The sequence below is a fragment of the Chiloscyllium plagiosum genome, unplaced genomic scaffold (assembly GCF_037043375.1).
Source record: "Chiloscyllium plagiosum isolate Xiang-an unplaced genomic scaffold, Cpla_swu_hap1 HiC_scaffold_1, whole genome shotgun sequence".
Lineage (NCBI taxonomy): Eukaryota > Metazoa > Chordata > Chondrichthyes > Orectolobiformes > Hemiscylliidae > Chiloscyllium > Chiloscyllium plagiosum.
In genome coordinates, this window is record NW_028270139.1 from 152409924 (window position 1) to 152431049 (window position 21126).

Below are 21126 nucleotides of genomic sequence, written 5' to 3' on the forward strand. Positions count from 1 at the left end.
AAGCACAGTGAACATGGCGTCACACTTGAAATCATGTCTGACAAATTCATTTGAATTCTTTGTGGAGATATCAAGAAGATAAATAAAGTGGAAGCAGTGAAAATCTAATATATTTGGAATATTCAGAATGTATTTGAGGTACCACACATTAGGCTACTTAATTCTCGTCATACATTAATGATCTAGATAAAGATACTTTGCAAAGTTTACAGGTGACACTTAGGTGGTGAGACAGGTAGTGTTGACAGGTATGTTATGTACTTTGGGAGGATGAATAGACTCTTCTAAACTGGGTAAGGCTTCAGAAATCTGAAGCATCAAGGGACTTGGGAGTTGTAGTCCAGGATTCCATAAGGTTAACATGCAGGTTCAGTTGATAGTTAGAAAGGCAAATGCAATGTGCTGCAGAGGCTCTATAAAGCTCAGGTGAGACCACATTTGGAATATTATGAGCTGTGTTTGATCTAATATCGAAGGAAGGATGTGCTAACATTGGAGGGCATCTAGAAGAGGAGGATGACGAAAATAATCCTGAGAATGAGGAGCTTGTCATATGGAGCGTTGCAGGACTCTGATTCTGTCCTCGATAGAGTTTAGAAGCATGGGGGAGGGCATCTCATTGAGCTGGATAGAGTAGATGTGGGGAAGGTGTTTCCATTCCTCGTAGAGACTAGGACCTGAGAGCACAGTCTCTGAGTGTAGGGCTGACTCTTTAGAACTGAGATGAGGGAGAATTTCTTGAGTCAGTGGGTGATGAATCTGTGGAACTCGGTGACACGAAAGTCTATTGGGTGCACTTCAGCTCAGATTTTGGGGGTCCTGATGCATTAATCGTCCAAGTTCAGTGAGTATAGTGCACAATCTGCCATGGTACGATCAAAAGAACATTTTTGTCCTAATCCTGGTATCTAGCTGTTATCAGGAAAATATTTTCTGAGAACATTTGAACTGATGGAGTTTGTTTCTGTGCTGTATATCTCTCTGACTGACTCTAATAGAAGCAGCCTGAGTGGGTGTCATCAAGCTCTCTCCGATCCAGGATTTTTAGTTAGCTCTCAACAGTTGTACATGGGGTCTCAGCAGCAAATCTTTTCTGGCTGGTATCACTGAGTTTTCTCTCAGAAGTTTTGTTCTTTCTTCCTGGAATGTCTCATCATACAGGTCTCCCATCTGTTTTTTTGAATTGGCTTTTTTGTCAAGGGCGTGTTTGTAAATTGTTACTGTGGAGCAGTTAATGACAATAGTTATTGTATGTTTTATTGCGTTAAGTTTTCTGATAGTTATTCTAAGTTCCTCTTTGGCACTATAGTTAAAATATAAAACAAGTGGTAGATGTGATCTATATGGACTTCAGTAAGGCCTTCAACAAGGTTCCCCATGGGATACTGGTTAGCAAGGTTAGATGTCACTGAATACAGGAAGAAGTAGCCATTTGGATACAGAACTGGCTCAAAGGTAGAAGACAGAGGTGGTGGTGGAGGGTTGTTTTTCAGACTGGAGGCCAGCGACCAGTGGAGTGCCACAAGGATCGGTGCTGGGCCCTCTACTTTTTGTCATTTACATAAATGATTTGGATGCAAACATAAGAGGGTACAGTTAGTAAGTTTGCAGATGACACCAAAATTGGAGGTGTAGTGGACAGCGAAGACAGTTACCTCCGATTACAACAGGATCTTGACCAGATGGGCCAATGGACTAAGAAGTGGCAGATGGAGATTAATTTAGATAAATGCGAGGTGCTGCATTTTGGGAAAGCAAATCTTACCAGGACTTATATACTTAATGGTAAGGTCTTGGGGAGTGTTGCTGAACAAAGAGACCTTGGAGTGCAGGTTCATAGCTCCTTGAAAGTGGAGTCTCAGGTTGATAGGATAGTGAAGAAGGTGTTTTGTATGCTTTCCTTTATTGGTCAGAGTATTGAGTACAGGAGTTGGGAGGTCATGTTGTGGCTGTACAGGACGTTGGTTAGGTCAGTTGAAATATTGTGTGCAATTCTGGTCTCCTTCCTATTGGAAAGATGTTGTTAAACATGAAAGGGTTCAGAAAAGATTTACAAGGATGTTGCCAGGGTTGGAGGATTTGAGTCATAGGGTGAGGCAGAACAGGCTGGGGCTGTTTTCCCTGGAGCGCCGGAGGCTAAGGGGTGACCTTATAGAAGTTTACAAAATTGAGGGGCATAGATAGGGTAAATAGACAAAGTCTTTCTTTTTCCTGGGGTTGGGGAGTCCAGGAATAGAGGTCATAGGTTTAGGGTGAGAGGGGAAAGATATAAAAGAGACCTAAGGAGCAACTTTTTCACGCAGAGAGTGGTACGTGTATGGAATGAGCTGCCAGTGGAAGTGGTGGAGGCTGATACAATTGCAACATTTTAAGAGGCATTTAGATGGATATATAAATAGGAAGGGTTTGGAGGGATATGGGCCGGATGCTGGCAGGTGGGACTAGATCGGGTTGGGATATCTGATCGGCGTGGACGGGTTGGACCGAATGGCCTGTTTCCGTGCTGTATTTCTCTATGACTCTCGTATTTGAATAAATTTTCTGTTGCTTAATATTGAGTAATTTGACCAATCAAATTACATCTGGAACACAGTGCCTTGCATTTACCTTAGAAATAAGAAAACGTTAGGGTCTAGGTTACCTTTATTTTGAGGGAGTGTGGGCCATAACACCTCGTATGGTACGATTTGCTTATATAGCATGTAAAATAACAATTTTCATGTACATGTGACAAATCAAGCTTACTAACCTTGAGAATTCTCAGAGAAGTCTGATCTTTGGAAAAGAAAAATCCCAACCTTCATTTTAAATAGCATCTTTGTTAATATTAACTTGTACTTTGTGGTTCTGGACTCTGCAACAGGGAAATATCTTTACTGGATTTACTCCATCTATCCCTTTTGAGTACTTTGTAGGTTTCCCTCTCATTTTTCAAAACTCCAGAGAGCACAGGCCAAGTTTGACCAATCTCTCTTCATTAGTTTGTCCCACCAGCCCAAGAACACTTCCTCGGAACCTTTTGTTGTACTTCCTCTATGTCAAGGCAATCTTTTCTGTAGTAAGGAGACATGGATAGGATAACCAGACAATATCTTTTCCCTGGGGTTGGGGGGGGGATTCAGAACTAGAGGGTATAGGTTCAGGGTGAGAGGGGAAAGATATAAAAGGGACCTCAGGTGCAACCTGTGGATGGAATGAGCTGCCAGAGGAAGTGTAGAGGCTGGTACACTTACAACATTTAAAAGACTTCTGGTTGGGTATATGAATAGGAAGGGCTTAGAGGATTATGTTTCCGTGCTGTACATCTCTAACTGTATGACACCCAATAATATTCTTTACTCAACAGAAATGGATCTAGCTCAGATTTAAAATTAACAGCTGATTCTGCATCCACTGCCATTTGTGGAAGAGTGTTCCAAACAGCTACCACCCTTTGCTTGCATTTCTAATACCTCTCCTGATTGGTTTGGTCCTTATTTATTGACTGTTTTCCAGAATTCCCAGCCATTGAAAATAATTGATCTTTCTGTTCCCAGTCCTGGTTTGCTCTGCAGTTATGTTTCTGTAATGGCAAATATTTCACAACCATTTACTTCCATTTGTGCCTTTTTTGGTTCATGTATTTTGCTGTCAGACAGTCCTTCATGTATCCTTTGCTTTGATTTTATGACATCATTCCACATATGAGGGTTGATGCTTGCTTAGTTTCTCCTGTTGTCTATTTTCCCTAACATCTTTTTCACTTCCTCTTATCAACTCTTTTTCCTTTTTGAATTTGGGTTTGCCCTTAAGTTCCCATCATCTCCCTGACAGGGTCCTTCGCTTAATGATCCTGCAGCCTTCTGGACTCCATGTTGAGTTTAATAACATTTGGGCTTGAGCTCTCATCTCTCCTTACCCCAATTCCCATAAGCCAGGCCTTGTTATAACACAGTCTGCTATTACACATCACCCATTATTAGCCATTAACAAACCCTATTGATAGCTATTGACCAGATCATTATCTACTCCTTTGTCTGTCCAACTGTTCTTCGCACTCATTGGGCCCTATCCCCACCTATTGTTTACTCCTTCCTCTGGCACCATCGCATTTATAATTTCTCTCTCTCTTCCCCCCCGCCCCCCAACCCTGAAATCCAGCATTTTTTCAGCTATCATCCATTCTGAGGAGAGGTAACTCGACCTGAAACGTTAACTCTGCTTTCTCTTCACAGATGCTGCCAGACCTGCTGAGCTTTTCCAGCAGTTTCTATTTTTGTACCTGATAGACCAGGTTAAACCAACGCCAATAGTTCCTGCAAACCTCCCTGCAAGGATACGAATCCCAATGTGCTAAAATGTAACCTGTCCAGCTACTACAGGTCCCAGGTTCCAGGGTCTCTGAAATGTGCTGGTGCGGTTGCTCCAGCTACGTATTCAATTGTTTAATCTTTCTGTTCTTATACTCCGCATGTGGCTCTGCAATTAATCCTGCAGTTGCTGCTCTTCATGACCTGCTTTTGAATTTCCTCGCTAAAATCTGCTTTCATGACCTTTGTTACTGGTCCAGCATGGCTCATGAATTCTGGATGGTCCTGCCGCCCCAAAGGATATCCTGCATTTTTTTTTTTCTTGTTATCCTGGGCGGCACGGTGGCACAGTGGCTAACGCTGCTGCCTCACAGCGCCAGAGACCCGGGTTCAATTCCTGCCTCAGGCAACTGTCTGTGTGGAGTTTGCACATTCTCCCCATGTCTGCATGGGTTTCCTCCGGGTGCTCCGGTTTCCTCCCACAGTTCACAGATGTGCAGGTTAGGTGAATGGGCCATGCTAAATTGCCCGTAGTATTAGGTGACTGGGTAAATGTAGGGGAGTGGGTCTGGGTAGGTTGCCCTTCGTAGGGTCGGTGTGAATTTGTTGGGCCGAAGGGCCTGCTTCCGCACTGTAAGTAATCTAATCCTTAACACTGGCATGAAGGAAGTAACATACTATCTTGGAGTCATGTTTCATGCTGCAGAGAAGCTTGTCTGCTTTTCTGATTTTGGAATTCCCTATCACTGCCCTTCCGTCGTCTTTTTCCCCCTCCTGTGCAGCTGAAATGCCCATTGACCTATCTGTGGCTGCATTCTTCTGAGGGGTCATTGTCTTCTCTAGTTTCCAAAATGGAATATCAATTGGTAAGCATGATTAGGCTCAGGAGCCTCCTGCACTACTTATCTGGTAGTTATACATGATTCCCCCCCGCCACCAAACTTGTACTGTTCTCATCTGTGGTGTGACCTCTATGTGTGTTAGCTATGTAACACTCTTGTATTCTAGCTGCTGCTTAAGTTTAGAGCTCAAGCTTGTGCAGCCATGACACTTTGTGAAGATGTTTGTCTTGGACATTTGCTATGTCTGTGACTTCACATGCAGCATAGGGTAAACACTCCACTAGTTGACCCAGTTGACTTGAAATCCCAAAACTCTGAGCTACTTATTCCCCTGAAGCAAATAGACTGGCATTGGAGGGAGTCCAGAGAAGGTTCACTGTTTTGCTTCTGGGTATGGATAGATTTTCTGATGAGTATTGTGTAGATTGGAACTGTATTTGGTTGATTTGCCTGTTACATTGGAGTTTAGAACAGTGAAAGATGACCTTTAAATGTGTAATACTTTTAGGGGGCCTAATAGCGTAGATGTGGCAAGGTTGTTTCTTGTGGGAGAGTCTAGGGCCATAGGGCATAATCTAAGTAAGCGATTACCCTTTTGAAACTGACATTTGTTTTCTGAGAATAATGAATCTGTGAAATTCTTTCCATCAGAGGTCTGTTGAGGCTGGATTCTAGATTAGAGTGGTGCTGGAAAAACACAGCAGTTCAGGCAGCGTCCGAGGAGCAGGAAAATTGACGTTTCGGGCAAAAGCCCTTCATCAGGAATAGAGGGCTGTCTGTTGAGACTGGGTCATAAATTACATTCACAGCTGGGATGAACAGAATTTTACTTAGTAACGGAATTAAGGGTTGTGGGGGAAAAGACAGGAAAGTGCAGTTTTCAGTGCTTCCCAAAGGTGATGAATGTAAATATTTGATTAGACTGATAAGAATTCCTACAGTGTGGATACAGGCCCTTCAGCCCAACAGGTTCCACATTGACCCTCCAAAAGAGTTACCTATTCTCCTACACTTACCCCTGACTAATGAACGTAACCTACACATTCCTGAACACTACAGACAATTTAGCACAGCCAATTGACCTAACCTGCACATCTTTGGACTGTGGGAGAAAACTGGAGCACCCGGAGGAAACCTGCACAGACACGGGGAGAATATGCAAACTCCACACAGTGGCCTGAGGCTGGAATTGAACCTGGGTCCCTGGTGCTGTGAGGCAGCAGTGCTAACCACTGAGCCCCCATACCACCCATTTGTATTGTTTGTTTGTTTTGTTCCTCACTTGGCGCACTTCATGTTTGGCATGCCAGTCTATCCTTATTTTTGGAAGGACGTTTCTCTTCTTAAAGATTGAGTTGTATTTTGTTACGTACAGTACCTAATTTGCAGTAACTATCCATTTTTTTCATTTCTTTTTGGGTTTTGCTTCCTCTAGCTAAATACCTGTTGTTTTGAAATCATCTCCATTTTTTAATCACTTTGGAGGCCACATTAAAAGCTCTTTTGAATCTCTTACCTGACTGTTTGCATTGTGCTGATGTGACCTGTAAGCTTCTTTGGTTATGGCTTCATCTTTGGCAGTTTGCCAGGTTTCTTGGAGCCCAATTTGAGGTTCCTATTTGTTTCTGTCACAACTGCTTCTTGGGCTTGCATGTAGCCTCAGTTGCTACCTTATTTTGTTTCTTGTCTGTTTGGGAAATTTTCTGATTCAGTTGGGAATTCATTGTTATGCATTAATTTCCCTTTCGTATCCTTTCATAGGATATAGACATGCACAGAGAGTGCGTATTTAATTCCCCAAGAAACTATCCATTTCAGAGGCAATTAAGAGTTACATTTAAGGCAAATTAAACCTTCCCTAAATAGATATCTGTCAATGAAATGGCTTTTTGATAATCAATGTTAAATTCATGATTGCTAATTAATTAAACTAGCTTTATGTTCTAATTTTATTGATTTGGATTTGCAGGACATAAAGTATGTGGCTTCTGTGACTCTTTTTTTATTTCCTCTCTCGCTCACATTCTCAGAGAGAGCGAGAGAAAGAATCCCTCCATTCTGCGTTTTCACTAACTTAGATGAAAAGGGTCCCCGCACTGTTCAATATGTTATGGCAGTGTTGAAGGATTGAGGGCCTCAAGGCCATAATAATTGGCCACTTAATGCTCTACATCTGAGGGTTGGTGAGCACACTAGCCTGTCCTTTTTCCACTCCTTGAGTATTAATCTGGATTGGGAGTGGGTGGAAAGGCGATGGTTTCGAATCCCACCCCACATGTATCTGGTGGTGGCAGAAATGGTGTCTCGTGGATCCTTTGCATATAGAGGGTGATGTGCTGGAAACTGAGGACAAGGGGATCTGTATAGTCATTGTGAGAGGGAAGGGAAGGAGTGAGGGGAGTAGTGTGGCACGTAGGTCAGATGGGGTGTCAGTAATATTGCTTTGTATTATGCCCATGCCAGAGAACCCCTTTTCTATGGAAATTTGGATTAGAATTTTAAGACATTTAACCCCTCGTGTCCATGCTGGAACAATCCAAAATTAATTTCACTGCCTTGTTTTTTTTTTCTTGCTCTGCTTCAGATTTGCATTTTTTCTTTCCTTGAAGAATTTATTAGTCTTTACTTCAGTCATCCTTTCTGCCACAATGTTTTGTGCTTGAGCAGTAAGTGACAAGAAATTCTAATTGAGTTCTGACAGAAGAATCAGCTGAAGCTCTCATTTTCTCTTCACAGATGCTGCCTGTGTTAGTTTCTCTTTCTTGAGATTCTTATACATTTGATGCAATTACAATGCACCAACTTCTGTGAACAGCCAAAATTTATTAAGCAAGTACAAGTTTTGGAGGATCACTTAATACTCTCTGAGCAATGCTTGCGAAGCCTGTCAAGAGAAGCTCCCTGATCAAGGGAGCCAGTTCTTCCTTTATACAAAATCTCACGTCGCCAGTCAGTAATGCTCACAAGACAAACTCCCTCCCCTCCCCCAAGTCACATACCACTCAAGACACCGTGCAATGACCTGATTATATTGCTTCTGGAGATAATGTACCTCATCCCTTAATGGCAAGATCTGGTGTAAATCATATTTTCTAACTGCAAGGAGTTGTCAGAATTTTAACTGCAATGGTATTATTGATTCTGAATAGAAGATGACAATGCAGATTTTTTTATTGTATCTGCACGACAGAGAAACGTACCACCCTATCCCCAGGGCATCCAATTTCTTGAAGGTCAGCGGAACAAATTGACCCCTTAACACCTCAGCTGACCTGCTGAGTATTTCTATTTTTTTTGGGGGTCCTCCATCATTAAAGATTTGAATGTGGGTGTGTGATTTTCTTTTTTTGCAAGCCACCTCCTTTCAGATAATAACTTTATTTGCATCTCCTCACTCATCCTTTAAAAAATTCATCACTTCACACTTCTCGCGTTAAATTACATTGTATGTGTTTGACTGTTTGTTTGATCATTCGCTTATTCACATAATTAGTTTTGCCGCTATTGTTTACTATAGTTCTATGCTCGCTGATTAGCAAATTTGAAAATTAGTTCTTCTATATTCCATTCTATATTACTAATACATATTAATCAAAGCAGTCCTCCCCATATTACATTGCATTTCTGACATGAAATTGTTGACATGTTTACCTCATTTCTAACTTACTACTTTTTGTTTTTGCAGGTATTGATAGCCGATATAATGAGGGGTGCAGAGAATTGGCAAACTATCTACTCTTTGACCTATATAATCTGACAAACATTGATTCTGATGTGACTGACTTGCCAGAAGAAGTGCTTGATGGTAACTACATAGTCTTTAACCTAATTTCACAGAGCAAATGACTGAACAACTGAACACTTGAGGCATCTTGTTTTGTATTTTTGATGTGTATTTTTCTGAATATTATGATTGGGATGAGATGGTTGGAGCCACATGTCCTTAATTTGGGATACTTTGCATTTTGTTTACCCGAATTGGTATTTGGTTACTCGTTCTGAATGAAAACTGAAGAAGTGCTAGGTTTTCCACATAAAAAAACTTGAGCATCTTCTGTTTAAGATTTCTGTTGAGGAGTGGGTTTTTGGAATTGTGTTGTGGCTCCTGAGACCCCTTCTAGCATCATTACAGGCAACTGACAGGAACTGCATGGGTTTGATGGGTTAAATTTAAATCCTGATACCAAAACTGAACAGTTTTTATCTAATCTAACAAAAATATAAGACGATTTGGTAGTGCTCGGGGGAAATCAATTTCTTAGCAACTCTCACAGTTTCTGTCTCTCTGCCTTTTGTGCAGTACTACATTCACAGATTTTATTGTTGATTGCTGGTATGTCAGTGTTGCACACTGATTTGGATTAAGTGGCACCAATTTTGGCAGATAATAGTAAGGTGGCTTTGCACTCTGAATTCTGTGCTTTGTCAGTTGAATTGTTGGGGTTAGTATCTGGCTCACCCTCTTGGATGGTAAAAGAGCCTGCAGTGGAAAGAAGAAAAAAACTGAAAGGTCATATGCTGTTGTAGACCGTTGCGTTTTCATGCAGCCATTTGAAGGAAGAAGCCAAATCGAAGGGTGACATTAGGATCTGAAGATGTTTAGTGTCTGTGTTTCAAGTGACAGGAATGTGTTAATCTCGGCTTTGTGCTGTTTGGTAGAGAGGCAGAAGTGAAAACTGCCCTGAATCAGCACCAAACTCTAGGCCTGGAAGGTTGGTATCTAAAATTCTGTAAGCCATGACATATTTGAATGTGTGCTGGGCTGGAGTTGGTTTTTATTGCATGAAGCACATGAAACTTAATTGCCTGTTTTTTTTTTCTCTGCCTCCTTTTTTATAGGCTGGTTAGCCTAATATCAGTGTTGTGGAAAAATACTGGCGTTATTTATTAAGGATGTAATAACTGAGCATTTGGCAAGTAGTGACAATATGTTCAAGTCAGCATGGATTCACTGAAGGGAAATCATGCTTGACAAATCTTCTGGAATTCTTTTGAGGATGTGACCAGTAGTGTGAGAAGGATGAATCAGCAGATGTGTATTTGGACTTTCAGACACTTTGCTGGCAAGGTTCCACATGAGATTAGTAAGGAACATTAAAGCTCATGATATTGGAGGTAATGTATTGATGTGGATGAAGAACTGGTTGGTTGACAGGAAGCAGAGTTGGGATGAATGGGTAGGCTGTGATTATTGGGGTACTGCAGGGTTCAGTGCTGGGACCTTAGCTGTTCACAATATACATTAACGATTTGAACAAAGGGATTGAATGCAATATCTCCAAATTAACAGACGACACAAAGCTAGGTGGCAGTGTATGCTTGTGAGGAGGATGCTAACAGGCTGTAGGGTGATTTAAACAGGTTGACTGAGGGCAAATAATTGGCAAATGCAACATAATGTGGATAATGTGAGGTTATCCACTTTGGTCGCAAAAACGAGTGAACAGATTATAATCTGAATGGTGGCAATTTAGGAAAAGGTGAAGTGCAACCGGATCTGGGTATCGTAGTAGAATGGTCATTGAAAGTTGACATGGAGGTGCAGCAGGTGGTGAGCATAGCTTATGGCATACTGGCCTTCATAGCGATAGGAATTGAATATAAGACTAGGGATGTTTTGGTGCAGTATGGTGAGGCCATGCGTTGAATATTGTGTGCAGTTTTGGTCTTCCAGTGTGAGGAAGGACATTCTTGCCATTGAGGGAGTCAAGCAAAGGTTCACCAGGCTGATTGCCAAATTGTTAGACTGATATGAGGGAAGACTCCATTAGCAGGACCTATATTGCTGAAATTTAGAAGGGGGGGGGGAAAACCTCATCGGAACATAAATTCCTGATGGGACTGGACAGGCTAGATGCAGGAAGAATATTCTAGTTTTTGGAGAAGCCCAGAACTAAGGGTCACTGTCTAAGAATAATGGGTAAATCATTCAGATTGAGATAAGGAAGAATGTTTTCACTCAGTTGTGAGCTTGTACGATTGTGTCCCAGTTCGTTCAATATATTTGAGAAGGAGCTGGACGTGGCCCTTGCAGCTAATGGGGACACGGTATGGAGAGAAAACAAGAGTGAGATACTGAAATCGCATGATCAACCATGATCATATTGAATGGTGGTACAGGCTCGAAGGATCCAAAGGCCTACTGTGCACCTGTTTTCCATGTTTCTATGTTATGTTATTATTGTTGGAGAAACTAAGGTAGGAAATTGTTATGGGAGTTGGGGTGTCAGATGAAAGGGAAAATTGAAGGCCTAAGTTTCTTTTAAGTGTATTCTTGAGATTTGGTTGTCATTGGCACTGACAGCCTGAATTGGCTGTCTTCAGTTGCCCTCAAGGAAGTATGATGAGCTGCCACCTTTAATCACTGACATCCTGTGTTACTGAAAATTTTCTCACTGTTCTATTAGACATGGGGCTACAGAATTATAACCTTTATGATGAAAGAATTATCTATTTCCAAACTGAACTCCAAAATTAGTATTCCTGTGCCTTCTCTCTTGTAGATGGTAAGGTGTGAGAGAGATTCTTGTTATTGCAGAGTATTCCTACAAGTACTGTATACGAAAACTATAATGCATCAAATGTAAGAGATTGGATATTTGAGGTTATAGCTGGGCAGTTGACAAAGTGGACTATTTTGTCCTGGGCACTGTAGTATCGCTTGTGTTCTTGTGACTGACCCTAATCACTAAGATAAGTAGGCCGTATTTATCACCAAATTGATGTGTGCCTTGTAAGTAGTGGAGAGGTCTTGGACAGTTAGTTGTCAGGGTACTCAGCCTGTGATCTGCTGTAGTATATGTGGCTTGTTCAGTTGAACTTCTGGTTGTGGAAATCCCTTTGGTCATTATGATGAAGGAATTGGCATGATTGTTCTGATTCAAGTTATGGGGAGGTAATTGTTTGTTAGAACTATTTCCTGAGACTGTATTAGAAGTAATAATTCTATTTAGGATGCCAAGGTTGGATGTTGTCTGGGTCTTGCTGCATGTGGACCCAGATTTCTTTATTTGAGAAATTGTGAATGGAGCTGAATGCTTCACAGGCATCCCTTGTGATTTTGTGATGAGGAAGATTCATAGAGTAACTAAGATGCTGAGGCCTGGGATGCTGCATTATCCTTTGTAGTTCCCATTCTTTTCTATCTTCAATAATGAAAATTGAAACATAAAATTAAATGTGATATTGGGAAATCTCTCTCTCTCTCCTCCTGTTACTGCCAGTAAAGTTAAGGTTCTACTTTGTGTAAATCTGGTCACTGTGTTTTTCTAGTTGATTTGACAAATTTCTCTGCTGTAATGTGACCTTAGATTCTTTGAACTCTGAATGCAAAAAAATTAGTTTGTAACAGAGTGTTTTTAAATTTTTCAAATATTTGTTCTCATTGTGTTTAATCAAGATTATTCCAGTGGAAATTAATCAGAAAACTCCTGATCCAAATTTGATAAGAGTAAAATGAAATACTGCAGACATTGAAAATCCTGAAACAAACAAGGAGCATCTGGAAGAACTGGAGTTCTGAAGAAGTCATACCAGACTTGAAAAGTTAGCTCAATTTCTCTTTACAGATGTTGCCTGACCTGTTGAGATTCTCCTAGTTTGTCGACTGGAGTATCTAGCCATTCAGTAACTCCGATTGTTACTGTCTCTGCGCTGACATGACATGTCCCCTGTGGCTGTTTGCTGATCTAGTGTTTCTGTATCACAAGGTCACTTGCTGCTACCTGGCATCCTGTGATGTCAACATCCATTGTTACGCTATTTGATAACTAATGTTGTAGTTACAATAGATGCTTCATATTATAACATAATTATCAATACTTGTTCAGGAATATAGGACCTGAGCATTGTTGAGAAGAGCTTTTGTCAAAGCTTTCATTTTGCACACTTAGCAAGAAATCATTTTCAGGGGAGAAACAATATATATGCTGGAGAGGTTTTTAATTAACCTATTCAGAAATGTTTTACAGACTTCTGGAACAAGTGTGACTTAAACCCAGGCTTCCTTGCTTAGAGGTAGGAACATTACTATTGCACAACAAGAGCCCCCTAGCTCTCACATTTATACTCCATGAGAAGAGTGCTAATTGAATAGTAAGGGGGTTCTGATTGGTAGAGAGCGTGCATTCTCCATGGCACTAACTAATGCTGATTGACAATAGACTGCCAACCTTTGCTTACATTTTTTAAAATTTAATCTAGTTTTCTCATCAACCTGTTCAGTGATGCTATTATACACTTTGGACGGAGGTGGGACTTGAACCCGGCCTCCTGGCCCAGGGTAGGGATTCTGTGGCTGCGTCACAAGTGGGTCCTCGTTGTTTACATTTTAAACTCTGTAGGTTTACTGTAGTCAGGGCATTGCCATCAGAAGTCAGCTGTTAGCTGCTTTATTGAGCTGTTGAGAAACAGGTTCAACAAGGACTGCACGCTCAACTACTAGACCTTTGCTTGACGACACTTTCCACATTTAACAACCAGATATATGAAGAAAACAATGGAACACTTGTGGCTCACCCATTTCGGCTCATAGCAGAAGCAGTGATTCAAAGACTAAAACAAACAGCCCTCCAAATCTGACCCAGACTCTGGATCAGATACAGGGACAATATTTTTGTAATAAGTAAGAGAACAGAGATTGAGAACATACACTGGATTATCAACACTGTGCTCACAGGGATCAAATTTATGATCTGCATTAGGACCCTGCTCAAACGGGCTACAACACACTGCAGCACTCCTGATCTGCGAAGAGAAGAAGACCACTACAAAGTCTTTGCCAAAAACAGATATCCCTGTAGATGCTTGGTAAACAAACAACACTACGAGGGCATGCTACCACTTAACACGTTTACCTTCTGTAAAAAAAAATCTCTGAACTGACAGCCAGATTTCTCTGACCACTCAGATTCCTGACAGCCATGCTCAGATGACAACTCACGAGACATAAAGACTCTATACCTATCATGTGCAAGACAAATGCAGTTTACAAGGTTCCATGCAAAGTCTGCATGAAACACTATATCTGGCAAACAGGCAGGCAACTAGCAATCTGCATCCACGAACACCACGCCCAGCTGTCTGAGTAGCCATACACCAATGACAAGGATCACATTCGACTGAGGTGTCACAAGGATCGTAGGACGAGCTAAACAGAAGACAGCCAGAGAATTTGTCGAAGTAAAAGACTCATCCATTGAGTCCGTCAACAAACGTACAGACCTCAACCCATATACCGGCCACGACAACGAACTATTTGAATTGGCAACCGGAAGCAACAGGAACGGAACCAAATAAAATCCTGAAGAGACCGTACAGCAATGCTTCACAAGAGGCTCCAAAGTACTGAATATGTCACCTAGACATGGGACAAAACATCTGCAAATCAACTTCCGAGCTTGGTGAACATATCCATTACTACATAAATAGGTACAGTGTAATGTATGTTTTCTTTCTATCTGAAAAGAAGAGGGCCCTGTTTATTAATATATGTAGCTTCCAGTACCTGCAATTCATAATCTTCTTGCCAGCCAATCAGCACTGTTCTCTTATCTAGTATAAATGTTAGTTTTCTTTATTCAAATTGGTATTCTTGTCAATTGTCCGGATGAATGAAAGGCGAAAGGGTATAGAAAAATGTCTTTTTTTTCAGAAATAAACTTTATCCTTGAGAAATATTAGAACAAGATTGATTTCTAGCGCTACACCATGCCAAGCTTTTATTTGTATTTCTACATCTAAAGTTCATTCAATCCCATGTCCTTGCAAGTCCTTGGATTGCAAAATGGTTCTTCACTTTTGACTGTTGCTAAAAGTGAATGTCAGTTGATCATGGCCTATTTTGAGAGTTCCTAAATGAAATGCTGACAATATTACAAGTTGTTAATCTGTCCTTTCTCTTTCAGATGTAATTCTGCTAATCAAGCCAGAGAGTGTTCATCTGTACTGCAACCCTGTGAACTATAACTATCTTCTGCCTTATGTAGCATATTGGAGAAACCTACACTTGCACTGTTTGACAGAAAAAGAAGTAAGTTGTAAAGCTAAAGCAAAGTGAAGTATTGTGGGTGCTGGAAATCTGAAAGAAAACGAATTACTAAATAAAGTTTGGGGCCATCAGAGCTGAGAAAGCAGAGTTAATGTTCCAGAAAGTTCTGACTAGAGGTCACTGGGCCTGAAATATTAACTTTACTTTCTCTCCGCAGGTGCTACCAGACCTGCTGAGCTTATCCAGCAATGTCTGTTTTTGTTCAAGTTGTAAACATGTTAGATACCAAAATATTTTAATTGAGCAAGTATGTAAGGTTCATTTGTATTAAATGTTCTCATTTGGCAATTTTTGTGATTGATCTGAAAATCTAACTGGAAGAAGACAGATGTGACATTAAAATCCAATTATGTATTTTTCAAAGTCCAGAATATCTGTACAAAGAATCATACAAAATTTATAAGCTTGCTGCTTACACATGATGGCGACCATTCTCCCTTGCTGTTGTCTTAATTTGGGTCATCGCATTTAACTTACTGCATTGCACCACCCTGTTTTTTGCCCTTCTTGTTGGTAAGTGGTAATGGGAAAGAATGTGACTAGAGCAGCTGAATGGGGACAGTAACAAATGTACCACCTATGTAAAGATTGGAGCGAGAAGGTTTTAGAAGAAAATTAAGTCGTGGAGATATGTCTGGGTTGCGGAAGCCAGGTCAGAGTACATTTGTCCTCCTGTGGCACAGTGATCGTGTCCCTACTCTGAGCTGGGAGGCCTGAGTTCAAGTTTCACCTGCTCAAGAGATGTGTTATCGCAACTCTGAACAGGTTGATTTAGAAATATATCTGCCTTGAGAAACTATTGATAATATTGAGCTAAGCTCTGATATTTCTATTCAATAGTTCTGAGTATAATATTTCTGAAATCACTGATAAAATACATGGCTCAGATGAAAGAAAAAAATTCCAAATCTACTCAGCTGTTTTGAACACTTCAGATTTAAATTTTCTGTCTTTTTTTAACATTCTTTATTGGCTAGGGTTTTTGTTTTTGGGCTAGTTACTTGATTTTCCTGCAACAGTAGAACATTTTTTTTCATCAAAGGAACACAATAGTTCAGCTTTTATCAATATGCTCATAGATCACTCAGTTCCTGGTAAATTGAAGTAACCACAAAATCATATATTAGTTTAAGTTAGGATGGTCACTGGTCTGAGTTCCATCAACTTGTTCATGTAAACCACAATGTTTTTGTATTGTACAAGAGTTTATACATTGTAATTGATTGAGCTTAAACTTACTTCCTTAGTATGAAGATGAAGAAGCAGCAGAGGAATTCAAAATTACCAGTTTTGTGGATATGGTGCGAGATTGTTACCGCATTAGAGTTCCATATAGCTTTCAGGGTAAAGACCAAGTTTATTTTCTAATATTATGAACATAGTTGAAAATTAGAAATAATTAAGCAAGCCATACAAACATTTCTCTTTAGTCTATGCTATTACTTTTGATCTGTAAAGTCCTTTTTTTTTCTATCCCCACGAAGTGAAATGCTTTGAGCAAACATGTTCAGGCTAGGAGTGTTTTTAGTATTCTTCAGGATTTAGCTTGTAGGTATTCCCTCTCTGCTATTGGTAAAGTGAATGTTATAAATCAGACCCACTTGGAATTCTGGATGAATTCTGATGAATGCTTGCTATACCTCAGTTCAGATTTTTAATTTGTTTTGAGCTTCACTTTCTTTTGATGCAAGTGGTAATCTTTAAATTTATGGTTTTGGTATTTTCATGAAGCAGTCAGATTGCTTTGTTACTGCTTCATATTTTAATGTATTGTTCCACCATCTTCATTGTTTGTTTGAGCATTTAAAGTTGAACATAGAACTGGAAGCCATGATAGGCAATGCACCCAATTGAGGCTGCTGCACCATTTGATTGTGGCTTATCTCATCTCTGCCTCAACATTTCTGCCCAGTTTCCCAAAACCCTTCATCCCATTGCTAATTAAAAGTCTGTTTATCTCCTCTTGAAATTTATTCAATGTTCCAGCATCTACTGCAGTCTGAAGTAGTGAATTCCACAGATTCATGATCCTTTGAGAGTAATAATTTGTTCTCCTATCTGTTGAAAACCTGCTACTCCAAGACTGCTCGTTCTAGAATGCCCACAAGAGAAGGCATCCTCTCTACATCTGTTTTTGCATCTCATAACCATTAAATTACTTGGAGCAACTGTTGCTATCTGGATCACACAATTAGAAATGAATTCTGTGACCTTTGGTTGATATAAAGGTGCATAAACCTGGCAGGTGTTTATTTTCATTTGCTGTTTTAGATTTGGTCACAGATATTGAATTGCATGTAGTTGTTAGATATTTTAATGCTACTAATGAAAGAAGTCACTATATCTTTACTGCTTGGGTGTTAGCAAATCTGAAAGCATTTTTTCTTCTATTATTTGGTATGCATGCTAATTAAATTAATATTTCAATCTGTATTGCATTTTCTTCACTTAATGGATCTGTAATTCTCTTTTACGATCACCTTGTGCTAATCGTTATGCACCCATTACTATTTTTAGGCCATGTTCAGAAGTTTGATATGTTCATTGTTGAGAAGTGGCCCATTGTACAAGCATTTGCGCTGGAAGGAATTGGAGGAGGGGAGTTTTTTACAATGAAACATGAGGTATTTAATTTTTATGTGGATATCATACAAAATTGTCTATATTAGTTAGCTAATTTGAACGGCATTTTTTGAGAAGCTTCTCCAAATAGAGATAAGCAGTCAAAATTCATGAAAGTTTGACAAATGATTTGAAATGTTACACCTTAACTACGAACAATGGGCAGTGATAGATGAACATGTCCCACAATTCTGAGAAGTTAGTTTGAAATTTTTTGAGGCATTTGAAACCATAATTGGATTGATTCTAAATGGGATTAATATGTTAGGCTAATCTTGAGCTCCTTCATTCTTGGTGTACATCTTCCACCCTGACCTCCAATTCACCTGCACCTCACCATCACTGTCTCACAGACATATACTACAAACCCACCAATTCCCACAGCTACCTATACAATACCTCCTCTCTCCCACCCTACCTCCTGTAAAAATGCCATCCCTTATTCCCAATTCCCCCGCCTCTGCTCCCAGGATGACCAATTCCACCACCTTCCACGATTGCAACTTCCCTTCCCATGTGGTTGACGATGTCCTCCACTGCATCTCCTCCACTTCACACACCATTTCCCTTGAACCCCACCCTTCCCAATGCAACAAGGACAGAACTCCCCTTGTCCTCACTTTCCACCCCACCAACCTCCGCATACATCGCATCATCCTCTGCCACTTCCACCACCACCACCAAATGGACCTCACCACCAGACATTTATTTCCCTCCCCATCCCTATCAGTGTTCTGAAAGACCATTCCCTCTGCGACTCCCTTGTTAGGTCCACAACCCCCTCCACCAGCCCACACCCCACTCTAGCACCTTTCCCTGCCACTGCAGGAAGTGCAAAACCTGTGCCCACACCACTCCCCTCACCTCCGTCCAAGGCCCCAAGGCATCCTTCCACATCCGTCAGAAATTTACCTTTAACTCTGCCAATGTCATCGACTGCATCCCTTGCACCTGGTATGAACTCCTCTATATCGGGGAGACAGGATGCCTTCTGGTGGATTGTTTCAGAGAACATCTCTGGGACACCTGCACCCACCAATCCCACCGCCCCATGACTGAACACTTTAACTCCCCCTCCCATTCTGTCAAGGACATGCAGGTCCTGGGCCTCTTCCCCCGCCAAGCCGTTACCACCCGACGTCTGGAGGAGGAAAACCTCCTATTCCGCCTTCCGACCCTAAAACCATATGGGATAAATGTGAATTTCAGCAGTTTCCTCATTTCCCCTCCCTCCATATTATCCCAGTCCCCAGCCTCCAACTTGGCACCGCTCTTGAGACCCATCCATTGTTCCCCCTCTGACCTATCATCATCTCCCTCCTCTTCATCCACCTATCACTTTCCCAGCTACCTCCCGCCCCCACCCCACCTTCTCCCATTTATCTCTCAGACCTGACCCACAAGCCTCCTTCCTGATGCAGAACTTATGCCTGAAACATCCACTCTGCTGCCTGACCTGCTGTGCTTTTCCACCACTACCCTTCTTGACTCTTTTTCATTTTTTTTTTCCTCCCCCCTCTCCTCACCTCCGCCCCCCCCCCCCCCCCCCCCACCACACACACACACATACACCTCTTTCTGTTTCAGCAAATGTCAGGGAATGTGCATTGGTAGGTAGCTTAGAGGAGCTGAATGTTATTTAAATGGGGAAAGATGGCAGAAAGGTTTAGCATAGAGGGATTTGGGAGTTCTGATGCATGAATCACAAATAGCTAGATCCAAGTTCAGTGGGTAATAGAGAAAGCAAATAGCCTTTATTTCCAAGGGAATAGAGTTTAAAAATCTTAAAACTATACAAGGCTTTAGTCAGGCCATATGTGGAATTCTGAACGGTTTTGTGCAGTCCAGAGAGAACTCATAGATTAATTCCATGTATGGAGGGACTGTCTTGTGAGGAGACGTTGAGTGGAATGGGCCTGTACTTGTTGGAATGAGAGGAAACCTCAGAGAAATGCACAAAATTCTTAGAGGACTTGACAGAGTAGATATGGAACGGTTATTTCCTCTGTAGGAGAGTAAAGGAACAGGGATATAATTTCGGAATAACTGGTCGTACTTTTAAATTGAGATGAAGAATTTATTCTGAGGGTAGTGAATCTGTGGAATTGACATAAACAGTACCGTTACATTGAATGAGACCATTGCTTTGTCCTTGTCTGTGTTTATGTTCCTGATGTTGTCTAGGAATTCCTGTGATCATAATATGGAGTATTTGGATCCATTGACAGCATCACACCCTCGAATATTATTAAAGCACACCAGGTTAGGCAGTATCTGAGGAACAGGAGAATCGATGTTTTGGGCATAAGCCCTCCACTGATAAGATGTTTAAGTTTTTGTTGAAGTTCTTCTGCCAATTTGTGATGGAGTTCCTGAAAATTCAACAAGAGGTATGAATGGCGCTGTACTGAAGGTAATCCATAAAATCGTTGTGTTCCCTTCTGGCTTCAGCTTCTGTAGGTCTGTCTTGGTTATCAGTCTTTTTTGTAGGTTAGTGTTGTTTATTCTATTGGTTAGCTGTGGCATGGGGTCATGCACCCTCTGTTGTTAGGTGTCAGTATCTACAAGTAGTTTCTGTGTTTGAATATATTCAGTTTTGTTCATGATTATCGTCATTCTGCCATTATCTGCTGGTACTATGATTATGTTCTTGTCCTTTTTGACAAAATGACTGAACGAACCAGCAGCAGAGTAGACAACGTGACAGGCACCTGGGTAAGGACCTTCTCCAAATGACAGCTGACAGACACAAAATCCAGTACGAGTCAGGGACTCAACTACAACCACAGGGACGCAGGAAAAAACGACTTTCAAGATGCACTAGAATATCTGGTCAGAACTAATGGACTAACCAAAGAGACACATCAAGCAGTCAGACAAACCATTGTACCCTCTCAAAGAAAAGACAAATTAACAACCTTAACACGAGAGAGAAGCTTGAAAAACATTCAAAAGGTCAAGAACATAATCGTAGTACCAGTATATAAAGGCAGAATGACAGTAATCATGAACGAAACTGAATACTGTACATTCAAAGAAGAGAAATTACTTGCAAACTTCTCCCAGCAGAGGGAGCGTGACCCCATGCCATGTCAAACTAATGAAATAAACAACACACCACAGAACATAACAAAATGGACTGATAACCAAGACACACCTATAGAAGATAAAGCCAGCAGGCAACAACACCCCATGATTTTATGGATTACCTAAGGTAAGCAAGCCAGCCATACCACTTAGACCTATTGTGGCGCTTCCAGGGGCTCCACGATATAAACTGGCAAAAGAACTGCAACAAAAACTTAAACGTCTTTTCAGCGGATCC

General features: G+C 41.0%; 1 protein-coding gene across 4 annotated transcripts in view; it reads left to right on the forward strand.

The window, feature by feature from the left end:
- The window catches only part of dnaaf9 (dynein axonemal assembly factor 9), a 217442-nt gene that overhangs the window by 20729 nt on the left and 175587 nt on the right, over window positions 1–21126 (forward strand). For all 4 annotated transcript variants that reach the window (XM_087991656.1, XM_087991651.1, XM_043696328.2 and 1 more), the window contains exons 3-6: window positions 8817–8936; window positions 15037–15161; window positions 16427–16523; window positions 17697–17803. In XM_087991656.1, coding sequence (XP_087847782.1) covers window positions 8817–8936; window positions 15037–15161; window positions 16427–16523; window positions 17697–17803 — 449 coding nt within the window. The remainder of the gene's footprint in view (window positions 1–8816; window positions 8937–15036; window positions 15162–16426; window positions 16524–17696; window positions 17804–21126) is intronic.